This window comes from Gymnoscopelus microlampas (assembly GCF_963454915.1).
Source record: "Gymnoscopelus microlampas genome assembly, chromosome: 17".
Taxonomy (NCBI): Eukaryota; Metazoa; Chordata; class Actinopteri; order Myctophiformes; family Myctophidae; genus Gymnoscopelus; species Gymnoscopelus microlampas.
The window spans coordinates 26,034,947-26,056,412 of record NC_139954.1 but is presented as its reverse complement, the minus strand read 5'-3'; the positions used below and the strand labels follow the sequence as shown (position 1 = coordinate 26,056,412).

Genomic DNA, 21,466 nt, shown 5'->3' with positions numbered 1-21,466 from the left:
GAAAGAGTGAGAGAGTGAGGGTAGGATTAAAGGATTATAGGATTTCCATGTCTTACTGTATGATGCTTTCTAAAACAAGCTGACATTAAAACGAATGAAATTTTCGTGTTTCATTGAGAATTAATGACACCAAATTATTTGACACAAGTTTGCGTTCATACTGAGACCTCGGGAGGAAAACCCTATGTTGGAAACATGTTTCCACCCAATATGTAGGTGTGTTTTAACAGTCATGTACTGTAGCTTAGGTAGGCAATATGTGTAGTGTATGATAAACATAGCTTAGGTTTGTTATCTTTGCCCCTCAATAGTTCTACAGACCTATTAAAGTTTCCTAATTTAGGTAATGAGGTACAGAGGTATAATTTTCAGTTTTGAAAACCTATTTGTCCTGTCCTCTGTGACTTCCCTGAACAGTGTGCTGTACAAAGCGGTGAGCGCAGAGAAAACCGCATTCTGTGTGAAAGGGCAATTACATGCGAGGACACTGCAACTGTTGAGGACATTAGATTGACGTCTCTCTCTCCCTCCCTTCTCTCATCCTCAATGCCCTCGTTCACTCTCCCTCCTGAAATACCCCGGTCAGGTGCGTCTGCGCTTCAAGGAGATCCAGCGGAGCAAGGAGAAGCTGACGTCTCATGTGACGCGCGAAGAGTTCCAGGAGGCCTTTTGTGAGCTGTGCACACGGCCAGACGTCTACTTCCTGCTGGTGCAGCTGTCCAAGGACCGCGAATGCCTGGACCCCCAGGACCTGCGCCTCTTCCTGGAGACGGAGCAGGGGCTGTCCCTGGCCACCACCGAGGGCTGCCTGGAGCTGCTGCGGCGCTACGAGCCCTCTGCCCAGGGCAAGGAGAGGGGGCTGCTGGGTCTTGACGGCTTCGCCCGGTACCTGCAGTCGGCCGAGTGCCAGCTGCTTGATCCAGAGCACCTCGGAGTGTGCCAGGTCATGAACATGCCCCTGTCCCACTATTACATCAGGTCAGTTTAGCATTTCACATTTTAGCTTTGGCTAGTAAGCTATTATGCACCGCTCTGATTTCATGATTTATTTTTTACATATAACAATATCTAATTTAGTTGCACTTTCCCTGAGAAATAAGTTCATTGTTACATTCACTGTTCAGTTATTTGTGCTATGCATGAGTCTGTATAACTGAATGCTGTTGATTCTTCCCTCAGTGCCTCGTATCGTTCCTATCTGCTTGACGACCAGGTACATGGCAAGGCAGACCTGGGGGGGCTGACCAAAGCCCTGCAGGCCGGCTGCCGATGCCTGGAGCTGGGAGTGACCGACGGCCCAGAAGGGGAGCCTCTCCTGGGGGTAGACCACGGCCCCGAAGCTACCCGCCACCACCACCACCATCACCACCACCATCACCACCACCATGGTCCTGTCACTATCCGCTCTGCTCTGGAGGTGGTGAATAAATATGCCTTTCTGACCTCCCCGTATCCTCTGCTGTTGTACCTGTGCCAGCGGTGCTCCCCAGGCCAGCAGCGCACCCTGGCACAGCACCTGAAGAAGGTGCTGGGCAATCGTCTCTACACCCCGGAGGCCCTCCCCGTCAGCCTGGGGGGGCGGGCCACGACCCTCCCCACCCCTGAGCAGCTGAAGGGACGCATCGTCCTGGTAGGGAAGAAGCTCCTCGCGGAGGAGGATGGCTCTGAAGGGGAGGTGTCTGAAGAGGATGAGGAGATCGGAGGGGGAGGGCCCCTGGCAGGGCGGCGAATGACCATTCCCGGTGAGGAGGAACTGGGCGTGGTCCTAGTGGTGCCGCCGCCACCTCAGCCCAGGAGGCTCCGCCTCCGCCGGGAGCTGTCGGACCTGGTGGGCATCGCCCGCACGGGCAGCCGCGGCTTCTACGCCCAGAGAGCGAGTCAGAAACAGGCCCAGCAGCAGTCTCCGCCTAGCAGCCCCGCCTCTCCCGGCACGCCCATGCCTCCCGAGCCACCCTATTGGACGCTGTGTTCCCTCGGCGAAGGGGAAGCCGGGAGGCTGACCGCCGAGAGCCCAGAGGAGCTGGTCGTGTTCACCAAGCGCACCCTGACCCGCGTGCGTCCCAGCTCGGTCCGACTGGACTCCAGCAACCCCAACCCCCTAGGGTACTGGAAGGGAGGGGTCCAACTGGTGGCCTTGAACCAGCAGACCCCCGGGGCCATGCTGGACCTCCACAGGGCTCGCTTCACCCAGAACGGAGGCTGTGGTTACGTGCTCCGCCCAGCCGTGATGAGGGAGGAGGTGTCATATTTTAGCGCCAACACACAGGGCTGTGTGCCAGGTGTACCGCCTCAAACCCTACGCGTTAAGGTATGTACATATACATTGTGTCTACTGTTTCGCATTCCTGTGTATTTTCAGCGTTTCAGTTTAATTGTTGTCCCTCAATACTACAGTCTAAAATCTTTAGAAGCATCTTAACCACTTAAGCCCTACAGTATGTACTTTGTTGTGCGATGAATATTGAAAATGGTAAGCTCATAACTCTGACACAGACTGTGTGTGAGAGAGACAATTTACCGCGAATCATTGGTGTGGTGTGGACTGGGCTTAAGATCATGTTATGAAGCTGTTATGATGAGTTCCATAAATGTGCGTTTTCACAACGTGCTTGGTCTAAATGTACATTTCCAATTTGCTCTGCATTCTACTGTGCAGGTCATCAGTGCCCACAACCTACCCAAACCTCAGGGAGCCGGAGCAAAGGGAGAGGTCATCGACCCCTACGTGGTTCTGGAGCTGCACGGAGTACCGTCCGACTGTGCCGAGCAGCGAACCCGCACAGCTGCACAGAACCAGGATGACCCGCTATTTGACGAGACCTTCGAATTTCAGGTAGGGTCTTTGGTGTACAGAAAGATTATTTATTGAAAACTAAATGGAATTTGTCGTTGTCCAAGATTGGATAACAAGGTCAAACATACTCACAATCTTAATTATTCATAGAGACAATGAGAAAAGTGCATTTGATCAATAAATAGGTTCCCCAACAGTGTAAGGAGGGAGCAGGTGCTTCTGACAAGCTGCTCTCCTTGGTATGCAGCCATTCTTTGAACCGGCAAAGGTCACTGTTTTCCACTCTGTGTTTTTGTTCATTTGTGCCAAAATAAACTCCAGTGTCTCCTCAGCTGTGAATTCTACCACATTTTCAACTATAGTGGGACAGAATAATTTATTATTTGTTCATGATTGCCAAATTTACGTATTTTCCTTAGGCAATGACTTGAGTCTTCAAGTATTCTAGTGCACACCAGGACAGGAGTGTTCAAACTTTTCACCGCTTTTCTCCCAATTTAGTCATTATAAATTCCCTGATTTCCCCACACACTTGTGTAATCTTGTCACTGCTGACCCCCACTGGTTGGCCTGGTATTGAAACCACATGCCTCCTCCCATACACATGGAATTGCCTGCAGCTTCTTTTCGCATGCCAGTGAGGAGCCTCACCTGGAGGATATAGCACATGCAGAGAAACACCCTATCGCTATTTGAATACGGTATCAAAACGTATGCACACAATGCACATACACAGAGATACATGTAAATACACACATACCGCACAGCGCACACATACTGTATACTGTATAAGGTTACAATTAGAAGTTGGAACCAAGCACACAACACCCACAAGCACTGTGACCAATGTACAGATATGACCAATGTACATATTGTATTTATTATCTTCATACTATTGCTGCTATTATTGATTTGTCATAGTTTATCATTACTGTATTATTTCTTTGTTGTTGTTTTACTATTGTTGTTACAAGGCTGTGTTGATGAACCAAAACCAAATAATTGTTCTGACTGACTAAATGGAATAAGCTAGGGAGAGACTCATGATGAGTGAGGGAGACTGATGGAGAATGGGAGGAGGGATATACTCTCTGATTGAAATTAAACCCATTCACCTTTGCAACCTGTTTATAGTCTCCTGTTCGTCTGTCACTCCTGCTCTGTTATTCATTGGGTCTTCTTCTCTAATGGGTATCGATTTAGTAACAATATTGCTTCTGATTGGACTCAATTAAGGCCATTGATCTTCAAGCTCTCATGAATATGCTGATTACACATACATACGCTGTATCAGTTGACTGCAGTGAGGTGGAACCTGCTTTCCTTGCTACTAGCGAACCATTTTGTATTAGTGAAGCTAAGCCGTAATGACAAGCTGTCACAACCAATACGGAGTGTCCTCTTACTGTAGTTCATGTCAAATGTCTGCATGTGTGCAGCACCCTGCCTTAGAGTGGGCATAAGTCCTCAATGAAGACAAAAGACTTCTTTGTGGGTGTGAAACAAAACCGTAAATCTAATTTTCTTTTCAGTTATTTTGTCAGGCTTCTCTGGCCTTTATTGATAGTTCACAGTGTAGAGCAGTGGTTCCCAAACTTTTTAGCTCGAGACCCAAAAGAGGAATTTGATGTCTCCTCGGGTCCCAAACTTGTGAAAATAGCAGATCTACATTGAGATGCATTGTGAGCTTGTAGATGTGCTATTTTCACTATTTCTTAACGTTTTTTTCTAATTCATGGAATTTCTTTGGTATTTTATTTTATGAAATTGTTTTGAAAATGTTTTGAATTAGTTTTTAATTCATGAAAATGTTAGATTTATTTTAGAAACCTTTTGAAGATTTTTTTTTTTGTATGAAATGAAAAAAGGGGATATTTACTCGCGACCCATAAAAATCAGTCTGCGACCCACAAATGGGTACCGACCCAGTGTTTGGGAAACAGTGGTGTAGAGAGACAGGAAACAGGGAGAGAGAGAGTTGTGGAATGACATGTAAGCGGTCGGTCGGGCTCAGGAATCGAACCCGGGATTCGTTGTCAGGCATCAGAGCCTATGTGGTATAACTGCTCGGCTATCGGCACCCCAAATACCGGTATTCATTTTCATAATGTGCTGTGGTGGTCCTTTGTCAAGAGAGAGGTTAATGAGCTTGAACTTGAAAACAGTATGCATTGTTTTCTTCTATGCTGACATAAACTGTCCGTCTGCAATATTAAAATGCTGATGAAACTAAATACAGTAAATAGGAACAAGACTATGGTGTCACAGTCACACCAAACCCATCTATACACTTCTGTACTTTTGGAGATAGTTCTAGATGTAATTACAGTCAAGGCAATAATACCTGCTTTTTTCAGGTAACCTGTTTACACAGCAACAATTATATCAACAGAAATTTGAGGCAAGGAGGAATGTATGACCAGAGGTTTAAGAGTGGAAAGGAACCAGAGGGAGGGGAGGGGATAGGAGAGGAGAGGAGAGGAGAGGAGAGGAGAGGAGAGGAGAGGAGAGGAGAGGAGAGGAGAGGAGAGGAGAGGAGAGGAGAAGGGAGGGGTGCAGGTCTGCTTGTCTCATTAGCTGTGGGACCTGCAACCTACAGACTAGAAGTGGACTGGACAACAATATGGCATGACCCCCCCCCCTCTCACACACACACACACACACACACACACACACACACACACACACACACACACACACACACACACACACACACACATACAGTACACATACACATACACATACACACACACACACACACACACACACACACACACACACACACACACACACACACACACACACACACACACACACACACACGGCTAGCCATGATGTTTGGTTAAGTGTGTGTATCGGTGATCTTATATGTCTTAATCACTGGCTTCCAGGTCCAGGACACTCAGCCAAGCTCAGACACCGGATAGCCACGCCATCACATACACACACTTACAGTACAATGTTGAACTGTAATTATCTCTGTTAGCACTGCTGAAAACCGCTGCCTGCCTCACCTCCTGCTGCATGTCTAGACACTTACACTTAAGCCTGATTTATACTTTGCTGTGTGTGACGCATTGTGAGCTTGTAGATCTGCTATTTTCTCAGTGCGACACCATCTTATGACGGAGTATTAATGAAGCATTACAGCTCTTATATTAGGTTTCTGCTTTGAAGTGCAATGGCAGGCATTCTGTCTGAGCCACGGCACCCTCACCTTGTCTGCAGTGTTGTTCAGAAGAAGTGCGTTCAGCTCGAAAGAACATGTCAAAACTGTCATTCTATCTCAGTCTTGGCCTTTGTCATATGAAATACAAAACCAGATGGAGAGAGGACAGAGAGAGAGAAAGAGAGAGAGATTGCTGGAGATGTCTGTCTGGCTTCTCCATGCATGAAACTCCAAACACTCTCTCTGTGCTCAGTCCTCTCTAACAGCTTAATGGAAATGCACGGCTCTCACTATGACGCACGCAAGCACGCACACGCACACACGTACGCTCGCACGCACGCACGCACGCACGCACGCACGCGCACACAAACAGACACACATTTCTTCATTATAGCACAGCTCAGGACTCGAGGGGCTGCCTGAACTTACTTTGCTCAGTTTGACATGCTCCCTGCTTCTGAATCCATTACTAACAACTCCCCCCAATCCCCCCACCGCCACCCCAAGACTTTACTCACTGACTTTACTCACTCCTTGTGTCTTTGGGTTTTACTTTTGTCGCATGGCTCTGTCTGAAGCTAGACCGAGAGAGAGAATCAGCGGGTACTCTGAGAATGGGTACTGCATAATCGGGTGGGGCATGCATTCCAAAATTGCATCTTTAATGTGGACGACAGTTGTATGGTACTGGGTACCGCACTGGGTACTCTGACCACGGGTGCAACGGGTACTCTGACGACAAGTACAACAAGTACAGTGGGTATAGCATAAATGGGTGGGGCATGCATTCACAACTTGTATCATTCCTGATGTACATCGTTCCTGACTTGGTCCCCGAGTAGGCTGGTGCACGACACGTACACTTCACCATATCTGCTGCTCTCTTACAGATTGATGCTTAGTATTTATTGTACCTCTCTTGTGTAATCACATGCTGTACAGAATCTTCTATGTCCAGGTACTTTGTCCAAAATCCTGCGTTTATCGCTTAATGTAGCCCCACCACTGAAGCGGCAACATGTGTCAAAGCAATTTCCTTGTATGAACCTTATAAAAATTCTGAAACACTCAGTAAAATCATCTATTTATTTAAGAGTAGGCCCTAGAGAGGGTCCATTTGGGTAAATGTTTACATGCACAGTTGCAAGGAAATCTCATGTTTAACCCTGTTCTTCACATGGAAGAAGCTGGAGCGCTATGGAAAAAGAGAGGATGAGAGAAAGAGAGTAGGTTAAATACCAACAGACAGACAGACAGACAGACAGACAGACAGACAGACAGACAGACAGACAGACAGACAGACAGACAGATAAGCACTGCTGTTTTGTCATCCTTCAAAAGGTCTAAAATAGGCTAGCAAGATTAAGCAGATGTGAAACAACACGCACGTGCGTGGATGTACGTAAACAGCCACTCGACCTCAGGGAGTCAATGTCTGTTGCTGGTTTGTTTTCCTTCCTGCCACTTGGAGCCTCAAGACCTCAAACTCATATTGCTTCATTATAGCATGCAGTTCCACACACACGCACGCACGCGCGCGCGCGCGCGCACACACACACACACACACACACACACACACACACACACACACACACACGACAGAGCTCTGTCCCGGGGCAGGTGTATACGTATTCTTTGCAAGACGTGATAGATAGTCAGCCTTCCCCACTCTGTCCTGCCATTGCTTTCTTTTCCATAAACACTGCACACAAATCCATCACACTATTTTGTGTGTGTGTGTGTGTGTGTGTGTGTGTGTGTGTGTGCGCGCACACACGTTCGTGTGTGTGTGTGTCTGTGTCTACAGTATGTGCAGAGGAGGAGAGCCAGATAGAAAGATGTCTGAGCTGATAATACATTTCTGTCAATAGTTTCTTTGTTGCTCTCCTCCAAATGAATACGTTGTTAAGTTAATCGTGTCATTGAACTCTAAAAGAGTAGCTCAGAAAGAATTAAATTAACTTTGGATTTTACTTAGTCTATCTCTCTCGCTCTCTCTCTCTCTCTCTCTCTCTCTCTCTCTCTGCGTGTGTACTATCGTTCCTGCTTTTTGCCAGACCCAAGGGGTCGGCCTACATGAGGCTTTGTCTGTCCCTCTTTTCCTCTGCACACACGTCATGCGAAGTCCGGCCATTCAGATTTCAACCACTAGGGGTCTGGCAGTACCAGGTCTCCTGGTTCTAGTTTTCTTTCTTTCTAGTTTAGCAGCTATTCCAGAAGCTGTGAGCACCAGTTTAATATTTCAACCAGCGTGTCCACTCTCCAGTGCAATATGTTTCCAATGCTCCCAATGCATTTAGCCAGAGGTGACCCTGAATGTGTTTATAAATTATCCTTTAATAACAGGAAATATTCCTCTTGAACGGCGCGGCCAAGTGCCATGATTAATTGACCGTCTCCCACCACATAAACAGCTAATGAAGTGCATCTTCACTGTGCCCAGTGCCTTGATTCCCAGAGAGGGAGAGAGACTAGTAGATGACTTATGACTCTAAATTCAGAGCGTATTAATAATGCAGTGCGACACATTTACACGCTGTCTGAGCTTACTTAGGTCCGCACTTCCTCTGGCCTCTCAGGTGACAACCATTAAATATTAAAAGTTGGTATAATTACTATTTCATTTCATTGAGCGATGCAGTCCAAGGCCCATCGTCTTGAGATGTAAATAAAAGATGCCTGGTTTTAGGAGAATTAACCACGAAAGTGATTTGTTGTGTTTGTTTTGACAATCTGAAGCCATGCTGTATACATTAGGAGCGTACAAGTGTTGGTTCAAGTATGAGGATTTTTTAAATACCTTCTGATTATGACAGTGTCGCAGATAATCTTTGAAAATAGCTGATCTGTGAGCTTGTAGATCTGCTATTTTGGCAACAAAAAAAATGATTTTTTTTCAAGATTTTCACCTACTGTATAATTAATTAATTTAAAGTTAAATATACACATATACTTATTACCATACTATTATATTTTATTCTTTTTTCCTCTCATCTGCAGTATTGATTCTTCTGTTTTCCTCAACACTCTGGATCACTATCATTCTATGTGAGAGTAGTGCACCAAGTCAAACAGATTCTGATTCTGATAACTTTAGCACGATAGCGTGTGGTTTCCATGTATTCATTTAGGAGTCAGGGGGCTGGCAGCACTGATTTTGGAGAGTTTGGATATTTATTGTCTGTTCTCACTGTCTCCAGGTGAACATGCCGGAGCTGGCCCTACTGCGCTTTGTGGTATTGGACGACGACTACATCGGCGATGACTTCATCGGCCAGTACAGCTTGGCCTTCGAGTGCCTTCAGCCCGGCTACCGCAACGTGCCCCTGCTGGACCTGGCGGGGGACCCCTTACCCCACGCCAGCCTGTTTGTCCACGTGGCGGTCACCAACCGCCGAGGTGGGGGAAAGGCCCAGCGGCGGGGGCTGTCGGTCAGGAGGGTGGGGAGGCGTGGGAGGGAGTACGTCACGCTGAGGCACACAGGCATCAAGGTGGTGGACGAGACCTTCAAGATGGCCAGCAGTCCGCTGAAGGAGGCTGCCGACCTGCGGGAAGAAGCTCAGGTGAGCTCTAAAGTGTTGTGACCCATTTTGGGTGTTATAATGGGTATATTGGCTTTTGATTTGTTAGTTTTTTAACCTTTTTACAATTTTCTTTTTTTTATACAACTAAATTCCACATTTGTTTAATTTTTTTTTAAGATTTTGAGACACAAGTCTCAATCTTCCCCCCCCCCCCCCCCCCCAATCAACAAGCTCACAATGTGCCACGATTTTTTTAACAATTCATAATCTTGAGCTACAAAAGGTTTTCAACCCCTGGTCTAACAACACCATAAAGGTCACATATCTCTCCATGAGATGGGGGCTAAACCTTAAAGGATACCTGTAAGGTAGCTGTAAGTGCTGGGGGTTATTTGAACCTGCTTGGAATACTCATAACATCATCCAAACATTGTTCAGATTCGTATAGTTATCACAACGGCAGTAAACTACATTTAAATAGCATTTAATGCTATTGACAAATACAGGATTCCCCTCATAAAATATTTTCTAAGACTATATTTCCAGTGCAAGAGAACAATGGAGTAAAATATGATGAAACTGAAACTATGCGATATCATTCTTGATATTCAATCTAATTCTTATTATAGACAATTCCATAGCGTCCTGCAAAATGGGTACACAGTGTCTTTGCTGGGTTTGGTGTCAGGAGGCTGCTGTATTTTTAGGCTGTTGACAAGACGTCTGGTCAGAATCTAGATTGCATGACTATGCTGAAATCAGACTACCTGCAACTTCTCAGAGAGAGAGAGAGAGAGAGAGAGAGAGAGGAGAGAGAGAGAGAGAGAGAGAGAGAGAGAGAGAGAGAGAGAGAGAGAGAGAGAGAGAGAGAGAGAGAGAGAGAGAGAAAAGATGAGAGTAGAAGGGGAGGATTATACAGCATCTATAAATACCAACAAAGAGAGAGTGAACCTGGGCAGAGCAAGGGCCAGCTTATCTCTGTATATACACAATTTCACTCAGTTTCTCACACACACACTGCACACACGCACACACACACACTGCTGACCACAAATAGTCGCTCACAAACATCTCTTCCATCTCCCTGCTTCAATCTCGCTGTCCTTTCTCTCTGATGTCAAGTTGTCAACTAGCTCTCCTTCTCTCTCTCTCCTTCTGTCTGGCCATCGTCGGCTTCTCTGTCATGTGTCCAGCTGTGGTCTCATCTGCCACATGCAGTCACTTATTATTCATCATGTCTGGCATGGACACACACACACACACACACACACACACACACACACACACACACACACACACACACACACACACACACACACACACACACACACACACATTGTATTAATCACCGGTCCATTTGGGACTCTGCCAGGTGACAAATAGCCTCCAATACTCGAGAGTGTAAAAAGACTCTCTGTGTAAATGTCAGTGCCAAAACAACAGCTAAGATCAACAAGTTCCTCAACTGATTTAGTTTTGTGTTACGGCCAGAAGAACCAGTACATCAGACAAACATTACCCACCTGTTTAAGCACATGAACCCTAGCGTCCCTATTCTGAAGAGTTGGTGTCGAGGGAAAAAAGGAGAAGGCCTAGTATAGATCCCTGGGGGACTCGGTTCAATGATGTATGCAGGGTTTAAGTGGTTAAGTTATTCATTAATCATGGCCGTGACGACACCTTGGAAGAAACTTTTCTGCAGCAAGCAACCCAGTGGTTTAAAGAACCGGGGAGGTGGTTGATAAAATGATGACATTGGACCATCAATAGTTATCATACCATCCATTTACATGGCATATTTGAGAGCCGGTAGCAGTCTTTGGAGTCATCGTAGCTTTTCACATCAATATATGATTGTTCTATTTCTGATCTAATTTGAGCGTACAGTTTCTCTTGTTATCGACTACCCTCAGCTATTAAAGGTCTCTGTGGAAGGTGAGAACATCAGTTTCATTCATGAGACAATGAGAATTGATGGTGGGGGTGGGCGGGGTGAGGAAGTGTAACGCATGATTCATACTTAGTTACTCACTGAAAATAGCCAATCAACAAGCTTGGAGACACTATGCGCAACAGAGTATAAATCAGGCTAAAATGTTGTGCATAATCCCTATTTTATACCTTTTCTTATTTGATTGGAGCTCAAATTCGTTCACGTTGCCTTTTTACTTCTGCCTCCAACACACCACATCTGACCATCTGAGCCCGAGACCTGATACCCAGGTCTCCTCTTCTTCCTTTCTCACTCCCTTTCCGTTTATCACTACCCCTGTATCTCTCTTTCTTCCAGAGTGCCACCGTTGCTTTCAAAGAGCAGTGTGGGCTCCCCCCGGTGGCCAAGCTGAAGCAGTGCATCCAGAGTCTGTCCACACGGCTGCAGAGCCCCGAGGGTACCATGGGAGCCAGCATGGTGTTGAGAGATGGCTACCCAAGTCTGGAGCCCCTGGTCAGCCTCACAGAGCCCACACGCAAACTACTGACCGCCTATGACACGGTCAGTATGGGAACCAAAGGGAGGATGCCTACATTTGTATGTATTATACTGCTATACAGTATAGAGAACTGCAAGAGAACTCAGTTCTCTGCTGTGTGCCAGCTGTGTTTCTTCCCACTCTTACTGCATGAAATCAGGCTTGCTCTCAACCACCTGCTCTCAGTCCTCTGCCTCCTACACACCCACACACCCACACACACACACCCACACACCCACACACACACACACACACACACACACACACACACACACACACACACACACACACACACACACACACACACACTTTTACATCCATCACTCAGTGTTTATTTATGTGGGTGGTGATAATGTGTCTGTCCGCGCCTGTGATGTGTTTTTGTGCGTGTGCGCAGGGTTTATCACTCAGCGTTACCCCAGCAGGTCAATGCCATGAAGTCACAGTTGTTCTGTTACCTCCTTCATATTCTCTGGACAAACACACACACACACACACACACACACACACACACACACACACACACACACACACACACACACACACACACACACACACACACACACACACACACACACACACACACACACACACACACACACACACACACACACGGGTTAGTCATCCCACATTCTCCCACATTCATCCCTCCTCGCTCTAGTGGTGGGAGGGGAGAAATTAATGTATCTGGTTTTACTGGAAGAATGAGAAGATTGTAGCTGGTTTTACTGGAAGAATGAGAAGATTGTAGCTGGTTTTACTGGAAGAATGAGAAGAATGTAGCTGGTTTTACTGGAAGAATGAGAAGATTGTAGCTGGTTTTACTGGAAGAACGAGAAGATTCTAGCTGGTTTTACTGGAAGAATGAGACGATTGTAGCTGGTTTTACTGGAAGAATGAGAAGATTGTAGCTGGTTTTACTGGAAGAATGAGAAGATTGTAGCTGGTCTTTACTGGGAGGAGAGAGAAGATTGTAGCTTGTCTTCCACCCTTCATTCTATTTATTTCAGTTCTCTTGCAATCATTTACTTACTTAATTACTTGGTCAACCGTCAATTGATTTCCATTCTCATCACATTCCCAGTAAAATGGCAACTGGCATATATTATCATAAGACACATAAGGTAAATGAATTATACTATGAAAAGTAAGATTTTCTATCTCCTATATAATGGTCTATCTTTCTGTCGACACTCTTTCATCCACCTGAATGTGTCTCCATCCCTAATCTTCCTTGTGTCCACCTGTCTATCTTGTCTGTCCTTCTGCCTATCACTCCAGATGATCGCAGCCCAGAAGCAGCTGATAGAGAGTGCGGATGCTGTTCAGGAGAGGATTGCACAAGTGCAGAAAGAAGGTGAGAGAAGAGGGGATAGATGGATGGATGCATGCCTTGATATTAGGTTTTATATATTACATGAAAGAAGTTTTGATTCTCCCCATTTAGGCTCAGTGCACAAAATCCAAACATTTCACTAAATTCAAGTTACATTTAGTCATATAAAAACTCACACTGTAGACACTTTATACCTGCTAACGATGGGGATCTAAGAATGGAAACTCTTAAGGATGGCAATGTAAGTCAGTATGTTCGTCCATGACTTTGGTCCCAAACAATATCTCAAAAACGACCAGCTGCATTACAATGGAATTTGCTGTACACCTTCATGCTCCCTGGAGGATGGACTCTACTGATTTCAGAGATACTCTTTCCTCTAGTGCCACCCTTAGACTAAAATGATCCACTTGCACACAAGAGATCTCAAACTCCAGTGGGCTGATTACCATGAACCTTGAAGAGCACATTCATGCTCCCCGAAGGATGAACCTTAACAATTGCAGTGAACCCCTGATGACCCTTCCTTGTTTTGCACATCTACATTATTTCAACAAAGCCTTCAAAGGAGCAGATGTATCATAGTAAATGCTGTAGTTCCTTGGACCTCATTAGTACAGGTCTCTTGCTAACTGGGAGTGGATTTGTGGTCATTAGGCATGGACTTCCATGAGGAGCTGCCTCGTCTTGGGGAGAAGGAGGGCCTAAAAGGACGCAAGCAGTGTAAAGCCCTGGAGAGCTTCACCTGGAACATCACTGTGCTGAAGGTACTGGAGAGCGTACAGAAAATACAGGAACACACACACACACACACACACACACACACACACACACACACACACACACACACACACACACACACACACACACACACACACACACACACACACACACACACACACTCACCCACCTGTCTTCCCTCTATCCGCTGCAGGGTCAGTGTGATTTGCTGCGAGGAGCTAAGATGGATTCCCTGGACGCTCTCAGGCAGCTGGCTCTGGCCTGCGAGGCCTGCGGGTTCACCTCCTCCTCCTCGTCCACCACCACCTCCTCCGCAGCTGAGCTGCACTACACCTCCCACCCGCCCGGTCGCAGAGGCAGCGCGCACGGAAACGGGCGCATCTGACACTGACACACACAGGAGGAGTTGTACTCTCGCGTAGTCAGACGATCAGATATCTAAGCCTAATGATAAATCTTTGGAAATCTTAAATTCAACGTAGTGGCTAAGCAGAGAAAACATCGTCTGGCTATGCAAGACTAGTGTTAGAGTAGGCTTGACTAGAGCTGCGAACCTTTCACACTCTTACTGGGTGTGTGAACCCAGTGAAAGGCCCATCCTGCCAACAGGCTTCTTTTTCTGTGATGGACAAAACAACAAAAACAATAACCAAACAAACAACAAAACTAATGACGTTTGAACTTTCAATGTCTCTGCGTCATCTCTTTCGTCAAAATGATGCAGATTTAACATTTTAACTCAGCGGGTGACCTTGTGAGATGAAAAACAGGAACCACCAGATACACTTGTGACAGCCAGCCTGGCGAGAAACTGACATTTGCGGTCATGTTGGCGTTCCTCTACACTTTCATTACACTGGCAGAGGACTGGTGCGTATGTGTTTATGAGTGTGTACAGTATATGTGTGCATCTGTGTTCGAGATCTCCTCCTGTTATATTTTATTGTAAAGCACTGCTCTTCTCTTTCCATCTGCAGCCCTGTACACAAACTGTACATAATTATGTCATAATTTACAACGATTCACGATGCCTGAGGCTACATGGTGGCCCACAGTATTAATGTCAGCGTCAGTATGTGCTATGAGGGGCCCGGTATCATATCTTTTCATGGGGCCCAAAATTGCAATGGCGCTCCACATAGTAAAAACAGTAGTACCATGTCCATCTCTGTACATACATACAGTACACACACACACACACACACACACACACACACACACACACACACACACACACACACACACACACACACACACACACACTCACACTCACACTCACACTCACACTCACACACACACACACACCACACAGGGGTGGAAAGTAAGCACAAATACTCTACAGATTTATATATTTTATTCGTAGTAGTTTGTTTTTGTATTATTTCCATTTTAATTAGAAAATTAACCCTTCTTACCTACATTTTACAATGTAACAGTTATTTCGGATTTTGCACACAATAGACACCGTAGCTTAATATGAGCTAGATTTGAGATCGATATACTGCAATATTAATAAGCTACATTATACTTAATATTCTTTCTTTCTTTGATGACTGAGTAAAAGTAATACTCTACAGTAGTACCTTGTCCACCTCTGTACACACACACACACACACACACACACACACACACACACACACACACACACACACAAGCCCTGCTTCATGTTTTTTTTAGCTAATTTTGACCCAATTACAGTATTGTTTCGAATACCCACTGCAATTAGCAGACACACTTACTGTACGTGGCCCTTGTTATCTCAACCACTGATGACCTTTGACTTGGTCCAGACCGGTAACGTGTATCCAGATGAATGGATACTGAGGGACAGGGGAAGAGAGGTGGTAACTGGAGAGGTTGTTGACGTGTTAGCTGTTGTGGTACTTGTTAAAGGTCGTACTATAGTACTACTACCACTACACAGTAAAATCCTTTGTATTAATCACTTAAAGGAGTAGTTCACCCAAAATGACCGTGTCATCTGTCAATAGGAGACTCAGTAGAGTAGGAGACTTGGCTTGGCTTTGGAATGCGACAAAAGCTAAACAATCTCCATGAATTCAAGGCTTCATGGGAGTCATTGATAGCAAATAAGAATTGTTTTTTTGTGAAGTACTCCTTTGAGCCCTAAAGTAAAAAAAAAAATAGCATATCTACAAGCTCACAATGTTGTGGACTTGTAGATGTGCTATTTTCGCAATTTCCGAAAATGTTTATTAGGAAAAATAAATAAATATATAATGACATAATGGCAACTGACAAAATAGCTTGACCTTTAGCTCGGTCAATTTAAGAGAGTGTTCAAATGGAAGATTACCGACCTGTAAGGCTCCATTGGGATACATTTGAAAACTCTCACAGTAAAATTACACCAACACTAAGGATTTTACTGTGTTCTGTACCTACTGTACAGTAGGAGCCATGGGGATCATCACATACTGTAGCCCCCATATATGATGATTACACATATGGACAGGGGATGTTCAGTGTTCTTTCAGTGTTTTATAATTCTAGCATTCTACTAGAACTATAAAGATTTTGACCAGTGTACTATTTTAGATTTAGCAATGATGACACTATTGCTAGGCGGGACTCTATGAGACTGCTTTACAGAATGTGTACTGACTGAAGGGATATGCTGAAAAACTCAGTGACACTTGTGATTAGCTTGTAGCTATAAAGAACTACAAATTGGTGTCCTGGTGCTACTAACCACATTTTGATGCTTGCGGAGCGCTTACCTGTCAATGGTGGTGTTGGCCTTTGATGCCGTTGTAATTGTGTGCTTCTTGACGAGGGATGAAAACACAAGCGATGCTAGCACTCTTAACTCAGCTATCATACCCTTGTATCTCTTATTTTTGTATATTTTAATGCTGCTTTTTAACAACACACAGCAAGAGAGATCCTGAACAACTACTAAACTTACCTGAGAAGAAATACCTCCTTAAAGTTGTCATATTGAGGCCCGGACTGCTGGCGTAGCAGTCTGGGCACCTAGGCTACAATGTAGCCTGACAGCGCGTCGTGGGTTCGAGTCCCGATCCCGGTCAGCCTACTGTCCTATCAATAATAAAGGCATAAAAAGCCCCCAAAAAAAGAGAGAAAGAGAGAAAAAAGATTGTACATTTGAAATACCCTGAGTTGGTGCACGACAAAGTTCTCCTGTTGTTGTCCTACCTGTGAAATTAAGGAATACTTAAAATCAAGTATAACTCAAAAAGTATTTTTATATATCTCCAACTACGATGGTCAGAGCATTACAGAGCATTGAAGCACTGGAACAAAGTGGCACATTAATGATCACTAGGTAATTATAATTGTGACCACAACCTGGAGTGAATTAAATACAATGGCCCAAAAGAGATTATATGAATGTATTCTGCTTCGGGGGTTTGAGTAAGGCTGGGAGGCAGCACGATAACGGATGAAAAGGTGTACTCGTATTGGTATCACTGAAGCCTCGTTTATACTTTGTTTTGCGCGGTGATGTCCCACGCCTAACATAGCAGATCTTGAAGCTCACAACGCAACAACTAGGTAATAGTATAAATTAGGCTTTACACACCACACACCTGTCTGTCGAGCTGAATCCACTCAAACACTTGCCTATCAACCTGAGTGCATTGCCACAAATGCCATTTTCAGTGAACAAAGCCAAACACAGCAACACTGGATGAATGTTGAAATAATGATGTCAGTGGAGTAATGCTGTGTCGTTTGCTGAGGTGTACTATGTACTGTACTATGTACTGTACTGTGTACTACAGTATGTACGGTAATCTGCACTGTACGTATGTACACTGTACTCTACTACAGTGGTTCTCAACCTTTTCAGGCTGTGACCCCCCAAAATAATCATATTTGAACTGGGGACCGCCCACCCTGACAAGCACTTGGAATGTAGGAGTTGAGGCTTTACTTTTTGTTTGACTTGGTTCCACAGATAAATAGGCCATATGAGATTGTAGATCGGATATTTAAAATGTTATATTATTTGGCAATTTGGCCAATGTTTGACCAGTTAGTTTTTTTGATTTTTTTTTAATAGGTATTAAAAATGTCTTAAAAGTCCTTAAATTGTCACTTCACTGTAATCTGGAACCCCCCCCCCCCTTCCCCCAAATCATGTGGGGACTCCCTTGGGGGGAACCCACAGGTTGAGAACCACTGCTCTACTATGTACTACTGTATGTACTGTAGTAAGTACTCTGTACTCTACTATGTACTACTCGATACCTTAATTTGTATAATATGTACTGTACTACTGTGTGTGTGATGTCACATCCCATTGTTGACCTTCTCTTATGTGTTGCCTGTCAGTGTCAACATTCCTTTGGGTTTGCATTGATTCTCCTTTTTGTTTGTTTATCCAGCAGTGACTTCTGTCACACCTTCTGTCAAAGCTATTCTTCCTTGGTGTTTTGCTTCCTCATGTATTTTCCTCCTCTCTGGCCTCTCATGTTTCTCTCTGTGGCCCCTGGCAGCCTCCTCTCCATTCTCTCTTGTCTCTCTTGCTCTGTGGCCCTTTGTGTGTGTGTGTGTGTGTGTGTGTGTGTGTGTGTGTGTGTGTGTGAGAGAGAGAGAGAGAGATTAGATAGCAGGGAAAAGAATGGGAGGATTAAAGAATGGGAACGACATGGGGATGGAGTGTGTGTATCTGGGGGCACCTGCAGGGCTTCATAATTGGCTTTCAGAGATAGACATGGTGACAGCGCCTGCTGCTTGGGTCTATTAATACCGAGCTAACTCACTGGAGGCCTAAGGTGTGTGACTTTGTGTGCGTGCGTACAGTATGTGCGTGCACAGCACGCTCATTCTGTCAACACCTGTACACTTGTTCGCCAAAGCGTAAATTACGCTTTACCGTGACCTGATGTGTACGCACCAAAAAAAATAGGGCGCACTCCCATCGTCAAACAAATAGCCACATTACCTTGCAAATATACTGATCTGGCCTCGCGAACCGTATTTGCGACGCACTGGACATTGACGTATTTGAAACCCATCATACTGCAGCTTAAGGTATCCTCACAAAGAGATCCATTTACATGTGGGAGAGGATCTCTGCATTATTGATGCCCAAGTCCCAGTAAAACTAACCTAACCACAGTATTATCTTTCTGTGTTCCGGTTTACTTAACCACTGAACTGGGACAAGTGGCCCCGGAGGTTAGAGGTTAGTGCTGGGGTTTTACCTGCAGAGCGGAGGGGTCTGGGATTCTACCTGTGTGGATAAAGGCTGGGTTGTAAACACCTGTCTGTCATTAGGCCTGCCCAGTGCCCACATTAGTTTGAATCACTTGAAACATTCCCCGATAATAGAAATATGATACATTGCGACACAGCGCGTTGTGAGCTAGAAGATCAGCTATTTTCGGCAAAGATATTTAGTGTAGAGCGAAAACAGGAGGGGGCCTAGTATAGAGTCCTTGGGAATCCGGTCAAGTTAGTATAGGGTTTAATTAAAGTAATTCCTGGCACTGGATTGATTCTATAGATCACTGAGTTTGTCTCTTCTGCTCTGCAAAAAAAATCTGTTTATTATTTCTACACAAAATGAAGACGTTTCTGCATGCTATATTTGGGACTGTTAGAACACTTGTTCCCAAACCTTCCTATGCCAAGTACCCCCAAATAGCCATAGGCACTGTCTGTGGCCCCCATATTGCCACACACACACACACACACACACACACACACACACAATAGCCCATCTACAAGCTCACAACCAGCCACAATATGAAATCATATACATTGTGAGCTTGTAGATCTGATATTTTTGCTATTTTTGAAAATCAATAATGACATGCTCAAAATAGGGACATCAGCTTGAAAGTGATTTAACGGTCACAATCTTATGAATTGAATTTGAATTGATCAATATTATTATATTTTTGTATCTTCTTTTTTGTTCTTTCTTTTTTTCATTTTCGTCTACTTTATAAATGGCCCCCTTGCCACTCCCCACTTTGAAAACCTGTTTGTTAGACCTTCATCAAGAGTCTGCATAGATCTGTGTGTGCGGAAATGTCTTCATTTTGTGTGGAAGTATTATATTACTAAGTAAGTATAGCGGGTTTAAGTGGTTAAATTCCACACATTAGGTATGACGCCTTTTGTCTCCTCATACTATTGACACGTCCTCTGCTGATTTGTCCTGTATTACCATTCGGCTCTTGATTTACATGATGACTTTACACAATGACATTGTGCAGCATTGCAAAATGCCCCCCATGTTAACCTCTGGAGAAGGCACCCTGGTCCTTCACTGCAGTGGTTTACTACTGTATGTGATAACCCAACAAAGTGGGCCTGTCCACTACTTAGAGTGGTTCCCAAACGGTGTGCCGAGGTGAGACAAGTCCAGGTGTGCCTTGGGAATATGTGACAACCACATATTATTTAAATATATACAACTATACAAAAGAATATGAATAATTTTTAAATTTCTGTAGTATGTGTGCACTCACTTCTCAATACAGAGGCAAATTCTATACATTCACTTTTGCTAAAATTGCAGCTACAAGCAAGCAACAAGTTTTTAGCTTGTATTCGGTTATTTTCCACTATGAATACAGGTGTGCATTGAGATTTTGACTTGCCCATTAGTGTGCCTTGGGCACAAAAAAGTTTGAAAACCACTGCACTAAGGAACAGACATACCTTAACCCATTAAAACCAGGAAAGTATCTGTGTCATTTTAGATTTGAGCTAAGAAGCATTATTTTATACTTTGGCTATTCAAGAATAGCAGATCTACAAGCTCATAGCATGTCACTTTGTGCCACGCTATGAGCTTGTAGATCTGCTATTTTTGAAAAATCTTGACAATTTGCACAAATATTTGAATATATATATTCTTTTAAAGTGAACATTTTTTAACTCAAATCTTTGCTTCTGGGGGTCCCTGGAACAAAATATTTTTGAGATGGGGGGGGGGGGGGGGGGCGGCGGCCAAATACATATAATTTTGAGGGTCCTTGACATGAAAAAGTCTGCGAACCACTGATATAGCAACATACGTTTTTCAAAACTTGTTATGGTTTAAAAGACACCTGTTGAATCGGCCTCAGGTCTTAATCGGTTAAATAGTGGCTCTTGTTCTGCTCTTATATGCTGAGATTCACAGATGGGAGTGGTGCACAGATACATTTTTTCCAATGTCTCCAAGTTCAACAAACACTTGCTCTCGTGTATCTGAAGGTGTTTTACATACTGTTTGAACATAGGACCTTTCATGGTTACTTTGTTGTGTGACAAAAACAATAACCACACCCCGAAAATCAGTAACTTTCGTGGAGCAGAGGATAAATTAGGCTGTGTGTCTGTTCTACTGGCCTGTGTCTATACTACCCCTCTGAACCTTTTTCAACCTTTGATTGTTCTTACTGTTACTGTATGACTTTGTAAAATAGAAGGGAAAGAAGT

General features: G+C 44.5%; 1 protein-coding gene across 1 annotated transcript in view; it reads left to right on the top strand.

The window, feature by feature from the left end:
* The window catches only part of plcl1 (phospholipase C like 1), an 84,894-nt gene extending 64,138 nt beyond the window's left edge, over nt 1–20,756 (top strand). Inside the window, exons 5-12 of the mRNA XM_084083862.1 lie at nt 587–978; nt 1,180–2,308; nt 2,657–2,833; nt 9,164–9,526; nt 11,778–11,981; nt 13,240–13,315; nt 13,952–14,061; nt 14,229–20,756. Coding sequence (XP_083939988.1) covers nt 587–978; nt 1,180–2,308; nt 2,657–2,833; nt 9,164–9,526; nt 11,778–11,981; nt 13,240–13,315; nt 13,952–14,061; nt 14,229–14,420 — 2,643 coding nt within the window. The 3' untranslated portion in view covers nt 14,421–20,756. The remainder of the gene's footprint in view (nt 1–586; nt 979–1,179; nt 2,309–2,656; nt 2,834–9,163; nt 9,527–11,777; nt 11,982–13,239; nt 13,316–13,951; nt 14,062–14,228) is intronic.
* The last annotated feature ends 710 nt before the right edge of the window (nt 20,757–21,466 follow it).